A 12,951-nucleotide genomic window follows, 5' to 3' on the forward strand; every position below is an offset into this window, starting at 1 on the left:
AAACTACTACATGCCACAAGAGACTACAGCAATGGTTCCCTCAACCCACCCAGCAATATTGTTAACCTATCCAACTATACTCTCAGCCCAGCAGAAGCAGCTGTCCTATCTCGCAGCCTCTCCTTCTGCCCCTCCACCCCCACGAACATGTTACAGTTCTGTGGTGACCTGGAATCCTATTTTCGACATCTCCGACTCAAGGAATATTTCCAACATACCTCTGAACAACATACTAATCCACAGAGACCTCCTTACCAACACAACAAAAAGAAGGACTCTAGGTGGACTCCTCCTGAAGGTCGAAACAGCAGACTGGACTTCTACATAGAGTGCTTCCGCCGACGTGCACGGGCTGAAATTGTGGAAAAGCAACATCACTTGCCCCATAACCTCAGCCGTGCAGAACACAATGCCATCCACAGCCTCAGAAACAACTCTGACATTATAATCAAAAAGGCTGACAAAGGAGGTGCTGTTGTCATCATGAATAGGTCGGAATATGAACAAGAGGCTGCTCGGCAGCTCTCCAACACCACTTTCTACAAGGCATTACCCTCTGATCCCACTGAGAGTTACCAAAAGCAACTACAGCATTTGCTCAAGAAACTCCCTGAAAAAGCACAAGATCAAATCTGCACAGACACACTCCTGGAACCCTGACCTGGGATATTCTATCTACTAGCCGAGATCCATAAACCTGGAAATCCTGGGCGCCCCATCATCTCGGGCATTGGCACCCTGACAGCAGGATTGTCTGGCTATGTAGACTCCCTCCTCAGGCCCTACTCTACCAGCACTCCCAGCTACCTTCGAGACACCACTGACTTCCTGAGGAAACTACAATCCATCGGTGATCTTCCTGATAACACCATCCTGGCCACTATGGATGTAGAAGCCCTCTACACCAACATTCCACACAAAGATGGACTACAAGCCGTCAAGAACACTATCCCTGATAATGTCACGGCTAACCTGGTGGCTGAACTTTGTGACTTTGTCCTTACCCATAACTATTTTACATTTGGGGACAATGTATACCTTCAGATCAGCGGCACTGCTATGGGTACCCGCATGGCCCCACAGTATGCCAACATTTTTATGGCTGATTTAGAACAACGCTTCCTCAGCTCTAGTCCCCTAACGCCCCTACTCTACTTGCGCTATATTGATGACATCTTCATCATCTGGACCCATGGAAAAAAAGCCCTTGAGGAATTCCACCATGACTTCAACAATTTCCATCCCACCAACAACCTCAGCCTGGACCAGTCCACACAAAAGATCCACCTCCTGGACACTACAGTGCTAATAAACGATGGTCACATAAACACCACCCTATACCGGAAACCTACTGACCGCTATTCCTACCTACATGCCTCCAGCTTTCACCCTGACCACACCACACGATCCATCGTCTACAGCCAAGCTCTGCGATACAACTGCATTTGCTCCAACCCCTCAGACAGAGACAGACACCTACAAGATCTCTATCAAGCATTCTTACAACTACAATACCCACCTGTGGAAGTGAAGAAACAGATTGATAGAGCCAGAAGAGTTCCCAGAAGTCACCTACTACAGGACAGGCCTAACAAAGAAAATAACAGAACGCCACTAGCCGTCACCTTCAGCCCCCAACTAAAACCCCTCCAACGCATTATTAAGGATCTACAACCTATCCTGAAGGATGACCCAACACTCTCACAAATCTTGGGAGACAGGCCAGTCCTTGCCTACAGACAGCCCCCCAACCTGAAGCAAATACTCACCAGCAACCACACACCACACAACAGAACCACTAACCCAGGAACCTATCCTTGCAACAAAGCCCGTTGCCACCTGTGCCCACATATCTATTCAGGAGACACCATCACAGGGCCTAATAACATCAGCCACACTATCAGAGGCTCGTTCACCTGCACATCCACCAATGTGATATATGCCATCATGTGCCAGCAATGCCCCTCTGCCATGTACATTGGTCAAACTGGACAGTCTCTACGTAAAAGAGTAAATGGACACAAATCAGATGTCAAGAATTATAACATTCATAAACCAGTCGGAGAACACTTCAATCTCTCTGGTCACGCGATTACAGACATGAAAGTCGCTATTTTACAACAAAAAAACTTCAAATCCAGACTCCAGCGAGAAACTGCTGAATTGGAATTCATTTGCAAATTGGATACAATTAACTTAGGCTTGAATAGAGACTGGGAGTGGCTTAGTCATTATGCAAGGTAGCCTATTCCCTTGTTTTTTCCTACCTCCTCCCCCCAGACGTTCTTGTTAAACCCTGGATTTGTGCTGGAAATGGCCCACCTTGATTATCATACACATTGTAAGGAGAGTGGTCACTTTAGATAAGCTATTACCAGCAGGAGAGTGAGTTTGTGTGTGGGGGGGGTGAGAAAACCTGGATTTGTGCTGGAAATGGCCCAACTTGATTATCATACACATTGTAAGGAGAGTGATCACTTTAGATAAGCTATTACCAGCAGGAGAGTGGGGTGGGAGGAGGTATTTTTTCATGCTTTGCGTGTATATAATAAGATCTTCTACACTTTCCACAGTATGCATCCGATGAAGTGAGCTGTAGCTCACGAAAGCTTATGCTCAAATAAATTGGTTAGTCTCTAAGGTGCCACAAGTACTCCTTAGTACACTAAGTAACACGGCTGTTACTCTGAAACCTGTCAGTAATGAGTCTGACTGTCCAAAACCAAGGGAAAGTGCTGACTGTAAAATGCTTAAACAAAAGCAGTGATTTCTCATTACTGTGGGTGCCTCTCTCCGGCCCCTCCCTCTGGTTGCCTTGTCCTTGGATGCTCCTCATTCCCAGCTGCTTTCTAGAAGCATGGTCCATATCATCAGGTGTTGTCCTTCAAAATCACTATAAAGGCATGATTTAGTGCCATTGTCAGCTTTTACACTGAATACAAGAGGCAGCAGACACCTCCACACCATGTTGTCAGCAACTTTCAAACTGTGCTGTGGGATCTCACATGAGCACCTCCGAAAGATGACTGGTAAGCAGAACTCTCCTTGGTCTATAAAGCAGAGCATACAATATACTGTAAATATATTCCTCCATGTAGTGTCAACCATGGAAAAGTGTTGTCCTCTGAATAACTGGTGTGATTCTACAGGACAACCACAATAAATCGCTATGTCCTATACAGTGGACGCTCTCAGTCGCACAGAAAATAGCATCAGTCACCACTCTATAGATAAAATATATATGTATATATTTATATAGACATATAGTCAGACAGACACATTTATAAACAAGCTGACCTGTATATGGTGCATATATTCCTATTTTGCTATATCATGTTTAGGGAGGGTCAGATTTTAATCTGTAAATGCTGCTAATTGTTCTTTCCCTTTATGCAAAAAAAATAGCATAAAAATGGGATCATTAATAATCAACATATATAGGGAGGGAAAGTTGAAAACACATGGAACCAAATCCTGAGACCATTTATATCAGCTGAGGATCTGAACCATAGGATACGTTGCACTGGTAGACAACAGGTACCTTCTTTGCTAGCAGACCTAACAACAAATCATTACATATTCTCATGGTCAAAAATTATGACTTGGTTCCTGAATTTATTACATTCAGAATAAACAACATTATTAGTACCTTGGAGAGGAATGGTAGTTCCTGCTAGTGCAAAAATATCAACTTAGAAATATCTGGAAATAAACATTGGCATCCACTGAAATTTATCATCAAAAATCAAATCCTTCCAAACCAGATTATTGATGCCAGGGAACAATTCATTGTGATGCCCATGAATCAGATTTCCCCCAACATAGTGTTTCTTGCTGCACTGTTCTGCAGAGAGACCCTGTTCTATGATACAGGGATCCTTTTTGCTGCAGTCAAGTGCAGTGTATTACAGTAGGATGCAGGGGGAGGGTGTGTTTTGAAGCAGATATTACTGATTTATCACAGAGGTGCAGAACTGCAGTGAGACAGGGCTACAATGATGTGCAGCAGCTCAGTGAAATATGATGCAACATCCTGGGATTAAAAAAATGTACTGTGCTCAACATTTTAACTGTGGCTTTCATTAATTTATGTTTTAGACAGGAAAATGTTAGAGAAAACTGAAAAAGGCAAACTCCCCTCATTCCTCCACTGGAATGTTTTTGACACCCAAGGTCAAATGGAAGTCACGGACTTGATGCAGGAATTACTGGACGAGTTTCTAAGGCCTGTGTTATTCAGGAGGCAAGATTAGATGATCTTAATGGCCTTAAATTCTATACCTCTGTACATCTGATTCTTTTCTGCAAGCTACCAGCAGTGTGATGTCATTAGAAATTTTCACCATACTGCTTAAGTGTCCCTCATTTTGTGGGATGATACTCATTTTAATCCCCAAATTACCTGCATTCCACACAAATTTGATGTCCCCTTACCTTTATTATTGAAAACTGTTTACATTAAACTAAAAGTATAATGAATACTGATGTTATAAAAAGACCATTTACCCTGATGGAAGCAATCCCACAGCATTTGAAGTTTCCTCTCTGAATATTTGGTTCATGCTCCTTATTTTGGGCCATCATCACAAACTTGGCTTTGACAGTTCATGAGGCCAACACACACCTTACTGAGAGGAGTCCTGCTAGATCGGATTGAAAAATCGGAACATTTCTCATGAAAATTTTCCTGTAAACTTTATCCCTGTTTGCATGAAAAATTTTGAAACTCACCACTTTTCTGCCAGGTAAAGATGCCTTTTTTAATGAAAAAATTTGAAACTTTTTGGTCATCTCTACAGTTCCAGGCAATTTTCTGGCAGTTCACCAGATTCTTCCCTCTCCAGACAGTTGATTGCTACTCTACCATGGCTGGAAAAACCACCTGTTATGAGGCAAGAGGTTTCTTTAATTTTATTTTCCAACTAAAACAAACTAATGCGTAAGGCAGTGAAGTGCCTTGCCCAAAAGCCATCCACGGTCATCCAGTGAGCGAGTGAATCTAATTAGTATTCTCTTTGCTCTCAGACCTTTGCCCCAATCTCCAGGCCAATGTGCCTCCTTACTGAATATGATACATTTTAGCAGCTGTCTATGTTTGTCCCCCTGTAGGTTTGAAGAGAATGGCTCTCTCAGCTATTGGGCATGACATAAGAGGACTCATGTCAAAAGGATCTCACTGCCTGTCTTCTACAGTTCCTGATTATATTCAGAGGATAATGTGGGAGGACCCTGGTAAGAGTTCTGTTTATCACAGATGCTTGAATGTTGCATGTCCTAAGAAATCTCCCATAGGTGGTTCCTCCTGCAGCTGGCACAGCCTGTATGTGCTTCCTGCAAACCCCTGGATGGATGGATGTGTATTAAGACTGCCCTGACTGTGACTGATCTATAACCAGAGATAGTGCTATACTGCAGAGAACACAGAATTAATGTTATTCTCACCATATGAGAGGTCTCAATACCTTGAATAATTCATAACCATCTCAGTATTGGCTAGCGGCCAGACTTTTGTCTAACCAATGGTATATTCATCCTGAGACTTGTAAGAGAGACCAAATGAACTCGTCACAAAATGAAATCCAAAAAGACTTGTAGTAAAGGTTGAGTCCAGTCAACAGTGTTTTGTAATATCTAAACAGTGTTTTTAGGCCCACCTAATAATTACCCAGAGATTTGCAGATGGGAACTACCTGTCCTGTTCTTTTGAACCATTCGTTGGAGAGGCAATGTGGTATATGGAACACTACTAAATAGTCCCCATCTGCATTCAGTTTCTATCACATTACTGGTGGGAACTAGTTTTAAGTGCAATTTTTAAAAAATACTTTTCAGCAAGTCAGCTCATAGCTAGTAAGTGCCTCCTGCAAATGGTTTTGATTTTATCCAGTTGTGCCCCATCTCTATTGACCAATACAACCATGGTCACTGAAGATGTTTTTATACATCGCACTTAAAAACAGCTTCATATAATGGTAAAAACTTATGTAGATGCAGGTGCCTATATGTCAACACTGGGCTTTTGAGAGCCGCTGTCCAAGTGAGGCTGTTGTAGACAAGGCTTTTCATTTTGTTTTATATACGTGGCTTGATTTCAGGAAAATTTTGTTATAGTGTGGTGGAATGATGCTACCTCAAGTGTTTGGGCCAATCAGCATATTGGTGATAGTTTATTTGGATATTAATGCTATTGCTTAAAAAGTCACCTGTTTAAATGGTTTTCTACTTTAAAGATATTTTATTCTGCAGTTGCAATGTCATGACCATGACTCATAGCCTTCTGACATCAACAATGGGAAAACTGACTTAAATGGCTAGCTGGCAATGGGATGTTGCTCTGTACGTTATATTGGAGAGGGCCCCCCAAGCAAAGATGTTCAGGTCTGGACTTCTCCAAAGTCAGAGACGATTCAGATCTATCTTCTTATAGGGTTGGGCCTGAGCTGAGAGGCCCATCAGTGCACACTGTAATTCCACACACAACTCATAAAACAGCAGATCTATTGTGTATCCTTATCAAAGGCCAGAGTATATAGGCAAAGTAGGGAGGCTTTTGAACATATATGAACAAGTACTTTGTGCTTGCTCCTGTAGCTGTGGATCAAGAACATGGCTCTGATGTTAACTCCAGCTGGTTTTCAAACATGGAGCTTTCCTATGTGAATCAAGGAGAAGCCACCCTGCGTGGAGCTTTAGGGATACTGCAAAGGCAAGATGGCTGGCAGACAGAAACCTACCAGGTACAGTCTTTGCACTTGTTGCCTTTGTTACTCTAGTAGTCCAAAAAAGTTTCATGCTGAAAAAATCTTGGGGGATACGGAAGGGCTAGATGGAATTTATCACTTCCTCTTATTATTGTTAATAACGATCTCTAGCAATGCCCTCCCCCATAGAGCCCCTTTCAAGATTAAAGGGCCAGTGTCAAAACAGCAACGGCAAAATGTCTATCACATTTCCACCTGCCTGTGCATGGAAAGGACTATGGGTGAATTAGTTTGAGAGGCTAGAGGGCTGTGTGTGTGTGAGGGGGGGGGGGGTGACTGCCAGGGCATATGGTATGAGTGAAGATACAGAAAAGCAGGTAGATAACAGGAGGGCTTACAGGAAACTATTCTACATTATGGTCAATGTAAAAGGAAACAGGTGCAACTTCTAACAGACAATTGGCTAAGCACACGCACGAATACATTAAACAAATAGACAAGATGAAAAGGCTTTGAGGGGAAGTCAGTCAATCATAGTCCCCGAGAAAGTTCAGAATGTTTATGCTACAAAATTAACAGACACCAACTCATGTCTGTGTTCTGGTTTTTGTTATTTATGTGCTTATATATTAAGACCTTTAGAAGGATAGTTTCCTTTAGCTAGAAAGGAAACAGCAAGCACAGAATGTACCTCTGGTGGTGAATATTTTATAAATAAATAGTAGTGACATGATTTAAAGATAATGACTTTCATCTATAAAACAAATGGTGATGAAAAAGGACCAAAATCATTTATTAGAAAGGCCCATTATGTCAGTGAATGAGTCAGTGCCAATCTGTGCATGACCTGGCAGGGAGTGCGGGCAGGCTAACTGATATAGGCCTGGGTCCTGATTCTAGCACACCTACATCATTGTGATTAGGATTACCCTGCCATATGTTCTTTCATCCCAGGGAAAAGGAGAGTTGGTGCTGAGTACAGTTCTTCCTAGGCTTGGCAAAGTCTTCCGAATGGAGGCGGTGCTGGGCGTTCCAGTGGACCAGCTATACTATGAACTGTTTGAGAAGCTGGAGCAAATGCCTGAGTGGAATCCTACCCTTAGTCGAGTAAAGGTAAATGGAGAGATGGGTCTGGGCATTCTACAGCCTCCAGTTTCTCGTCTGCTACTGCTTTGCCTGCTCACAAATCTCTCCCAAAGCCTCCTGCAGTTATTTATTTACATTTATATAAATGCTCTCAGGACCCTTGACAGAACTTGAAAAAAAACCACAGCCAAAATAAACACCCAAATATAGCTAAAGTGCAGCAGTGTCCTTCAGCATAACCCTCCAGCAGCAAACCAGGCAACTCAGGAGCTCAAATCCCCTCTTCCCGCTAAGTAATTCCCCATTTATGACCGCTTCCCACCCACACTCCCCTCCATTTCCAGTGCCTGGATAAAGAGCTGAACTTTGCAGCATGGCCTGAAGGTCAGCAGGCTGGGGTTATTTCAGGCCAAGGGGAAGGGTGAATTCTAATGCCATGGGGCCATTGTCAAGAATACCCTGCCAGCAGTCCCTTTGTGTATTGTATATGCCAGTGGGGCTTCAGCTCCAGCTCCTCTGCTGATCTCCGCTGTGACAGTATGTCACAGGGAAAGAGGTGGTCTCTCCGATAGGTAGGACCTAAGCCATTTAGGGCTTTGTAGGTCAAAACCAAACTCTTCAGACCTTACTTAAAAATTCACAATCAGCCAATACTGATAGTGGAGGTCCGATAGAATATACTTGTGATAAGAGTCTCCACCTACCAGCTAGACCTAGGCTCACAGGAACCTATATAGGATCTTAGAAGAGAGAACTGTATTGAATGTCAATGCCATTCCCTGAAAGTGCAGGATATAATCCCAGACAACATTGCACAGAAGGACTCAGGCTATTTAGAAGAGGTAGAGCCTATTACATACAACTATTGCACCTTGCTGAGAACATGGACCTCAAACTAAATGCAGTAAGAGCAGGTGTTAAAGTGGGGCATGGAGTTCTGATACACTAGCATATATTTTAAGATTTACTTGAGAGTGAGAGCGCGGGAGGGCTTTTTGTTTTGGATACTATATTCATCAAGAAAGAGGAAGTAAAACAATTTCCTTGGGCACCTTGATTGTAGGAAACTTATATTGATCATTGTCAAATATATTAGTGACTGGTCCAGGAGACCAAAGACGGAACTCAGAACAGGGCTGTCATCCTCTCATTGTTTGATCAGCTGTTAGATATTTGCACAGGGTCACAGCAAACAGTAAACTGGAAGAGTTTAATTTTTATACAGAAACAAGCTGCTGCCTTTATGCCCCCATGCAGACATCAGTGTGCAGAGTTTCTTTATAAGACCATCAAGTAAAGTGACCATTAACTAATGCACAGATAATGCTAATTAACTGAGTGAAATGAATGTATGTGCTGAGTCATTTAATGAAGTCCATGTAAATCACAAAGTTCACAAGTCAGAGATGTACAGCGGAAACCTATTGGAATGCTGACAGCCACTTGGATAATTAAACTGATTGTACAAAGTTCTTTGAAAGGGTCTTCAACAATAAAATAGAGAAACACACCTCCTCTCCCCACCCCAAACACAATAGAGGGTTGGGTTCTTAATAGGAGGTCAAGTACCTAATCAGAAGTAAAAGAAATAACTAGTCAGAGCAGAAACAGCCTTTTCCCATTGGCTAACAGACTGCAGATCTGACCATTCCTACCCTGGGGTGTTTTCCCAGAAATGTTCTGTTCTTCTCAGGACCCAAGCCTGCTAGTAATGCTGCTGCACTGCAGTGGGGGGCACAGCACTGGGAGTAGATTTTGAGTGCATTGCATCTTAGAATTAAGTCTCTCTAGTTTGTTTTGATTTGGCCTCTAATTCCTGCTCTCCTGAGTTTAGTAACTTGCTAGCCAGAGATCAACATTACCTCTGCTGCATTATACCTCAGGGCACATCCCTGGCTAGCTTCTACACAGGCTAGTGGAGTCACACTGTATTTTCTAATCAGTGCATTCTGTCTCTTTCAGCTTAGCTTCCACACTAGTATTAGAAACACTCCCCACCCCTTTAAAGGAAGTAATCGTATTAGAGAAGTACCTAACCCATAAACTATTGCTAGCTAATAACATTTCTTCTTAGGTCAACAGGACTAACTACTTCTTACAGCTTATCACTCCTAATATTGGTTAACCCAAGTTCCTAGGGGCAAATCCCCCTTATACTGTACTGGGAGGATTATTTAATTATCCGCAGCTGGTCAAGCTCTCCCACCCTGCCAGTCCCTGCACTTAGCGCTTGCAGCTGTGATCTTTCCTCTGCTGAGGAAGATAGTGTTAACCCCAACCCTGCCAAGTCTTGGTACAGGTTGATACTTTCCCAATCATGCATTAAGCCTATATATGCAAGGAAGGAACAAGGTTCTAAATGGGGCATGAAGTCCAGCCTTTGCTCCTGTAGATATGCCTTGATCATAGCAGCTTTGGAAAAAGATGAGGAGGGATGGTTAGAACATTCCACCTCTACTACTCAAAGACGTACCAAGAATACATTTAAAGGTGGGTTTCCACAGCTGTGGAAAGGTGCCAGCAAGGAGAACAGGCATTTGTTTTGCAAAACCATTAGTGCCTTTAAGGGAACAAAATGGCCAGTTGGTTCATGGGCTGTTGTCACCCCCTATGCTTGTTTGGAAGGGGACCAGGTTTTCCAGACTGTTTGGTTGTTACAGTTTCCCATCCAATAGTTTCTATTCAGTTCTTTGGTTTGTGTCCTTGCTAAAGATCCTTCAAAGAATTGGGAAGGACACCCTGTTGACTCATGAGATCACTGCTCAGCACCCTGGAAACCTCATTGGCCAAAGGGACTTTGTCAGTGTACGGCACTGCTGGAAGAAGGAGACAACTGTGTATCTGGTTGGCACTGCAACCCACTCCGAGTTCATGCCCATGCAAAAGGGGCAAGTCAGGTGAAGGCTCTGAATGTTAACAGGAATCTGTGCATGCATTATTTTAGCATGTGTGTTGTGCACTCAAGAGGTACATCTTCCCTATAGGGGTGTGCGTGTGTGTGTGTGAGAGAGATCACGAATACACAATTTCGGTGGAATACAAATATGTTCAGCACAACACACATCTAGGGCCACACAGAAACCACTCTTCTGAACAGTTAGCACCTAGCAACTGCAAGGCAGGTAAGGCATTAAATAATTGAGCTTTTAAATTTTATTTTTAACAAGGCACCGTTACAAGTGAAGATCCCAGCCCTCTTTTGGGCCCATCACAAACCCAGTGCACAGGTAGACACCAGTATTCATCTCTAATCAGGAGATCTGAAACAGAATAAGGTGCAGCTCAGGAATGTGATATCTTGGTAGAAGGGGCAGGACTGGAACGGTAGGGTCTGATGCAGATTAGGCCTTAGGTGCATTAGATGGGCTGTATAGAGTGCTCTACCTGGTTTCTAGCCTACATCGCTGGTATACTCCATTATTTTCATGAGCTTTAAATCCACTTACAAAGTATGGGCCTGACCCTACAATAACATCTGTACAGGCATTCCCATGTGGCCACGCAGAGACACATTAGCTGCAGGGGTCTGCCTGCACAGAGGTCATGGAAGGACTGGGCCTAGGAATCTAAAATGAAATGTGACTAGTGAGGTGATGCCTATTAAGATGAGAGCTGATACCTGTACAGTTCAATGGCTAGTCAAACTTCTTTCCCCAGGAAGAACTACCCATCCATGGCATTATTATCAGACCTCAATACATGTACTTTTAATCTATTTGTATTTAATTGATGCACAATTGGCTCAGTCCAGTAAGAAGGGATGTCATGGAGAGCTTGTAAGCAGGTTTCAATGTAAGCAGATGTGTTAATCCAAACCTGAGATGGCTAGAGCTACTTTAGTGTCCAAGTCAGAAGGTTCAGTTGGTCTCCCTTCAGAAAGAAGCTAAATTCCTTTTTCTCCCCCAACTGCCAGGGCTGAGTCTGGGTTGAGCTGCATTGTTCTGCAACCATTGGAAGGTGACCAATGTCAGACTCGCTTCACCTGGCTCCTGAGCATGGACCTCAAGGCAAGTTCATGCTGCCTTGCTAGGATATATGACCACTTTGCTATTGCCACAAGTCGCCACATGCCACCTGTGGGAGGGAGACGTGCAGTATAAGGAGGACTGAAAGGCAATGATCCTTTCTGGGGAATGGATTGCTGTAAAATAATAGCCAGGCACTGACTTTGCGCTTCTTAGCATGGTTTGTCATCACATTAATGCTGGAAGCTAGCCAAGCTGTATATACTCTCAGGAGCCCCCAGGATGGGTGCATGCTCTTTTCCTTTGCTTCAGGGAAGGAATGCACAGTGCAAGCTGACACAGTACTCCTGGGGGAATTCTGCACCACTGCACATGTGCAAAATGTATGTTCCCTGCAGATTTCTTTGCTTCCCCACAGAAAAATGACTTTCTGACAGGGAACCAAAGGGAAGCCACAAGAGCAGTCTTGCAACCTTCCCCAGCAGTATGTTTCGGGTGCCCAGGGCAGCCAGCGGAGAGGTAAATCACTGTGGGGCACAGAGTGGGACTGGGGAAGACCCAGCTGGTGGCTCCTATTCTGCACCGGGCTCAGCTGCTTGTCCCAGCTGGGCTGGGGAGGACAGGACTTGTTCTTCCCCTGTATGGCATCCGGGGCTGGGTCAGACCCTCCCACAGCTGTAGGAAGCTCTGCAAACTCCCCACCCCCACCCCCACCCCCGACCATGCTTCCTGCACCCATCACTCCTTAGGTGCAGGGGGCCAGGGGCTCACTGTACCGGGAGCTGCTCCCACATCCGCCCAATCTCTGTGCATCCAGACCCCCTTATAGCCAGACCCTCCTGCTGAGCTTCACCCCCCTGCACCCAGAGCCCCACTCCCCCCGCACCTCCCCAATCAGCCACTTATACCCAGATCCCCACCTTCCTGAGCCCCAACCTGCTACACCTGAATTTCCCCACCCCACTGAGCCCCACTCCCCCAGCATCTCGACCCCCTCACTGAGTCCCCCCCCACCCAGGCCCCCCTGCTGAGCTCTATTCCCCCCCACACACATAACCCCACTGCTGAGCCCCAAACACCTTCACCCAGACCCCCCTGCAGAGTCCCATTATCATTGCACTCAGAACCCCGCAACAAGCCCCTGTGCATCCAGATCCCCCCTGCACCCAGATCCCCCACTGAGCTGTCCACACCCAGCT

General features: G+C 44.4%; 1 protein-coding gene across 1 annotated transcript; it reads left to right on the plus strand.

Annotated features, from left to right (window-relative positions):
• The first annotated feature begins 2,953 nt into the window (after window positions 1-2,953).
• Window positions 2,954-12,384, plus strand: LOC142072806 (steroidogenic acute regulatory protein, mitochondrial-like). The gene is made up of 6 exons (XM_075130899.1): window positions 2,954-3,029; window positions 5,110-5,232; window positions 6,592-6,737; window positions 7,656-7,814; window positions 10,500-10,684; window positions 11,701-12,384. The coding sequence occupies exons 1-6, from the start codon at window positions 2,966-2,968 to the stop codon at window positions 11,885-11,887; spliced, it is 864 nt and encodes a 287-aa protein (XP_074987000.1). The 5' UTR covers window positions 2,954-2,965; the 3' UTR covers window positions 11,888-12,384.
• The last annotated feature ends 567 nt before the right edge of the window (window positions 12,385-12,951 follow it).

This window comes from Caretta caretta, chromosome 7, assembly GCF_965140235.1.
Source record: "Caretta caretta isolate rCarCar2 chromosome 7, rCarCar1.hap1, whole genome shotgun sequence".
Classification (NCBI taxonomy): domain Eukaryota; kingdom Metazoa; phylum Chordata; order Testudines; family Cheloniidae; genus Caretta; species Caretta caretta.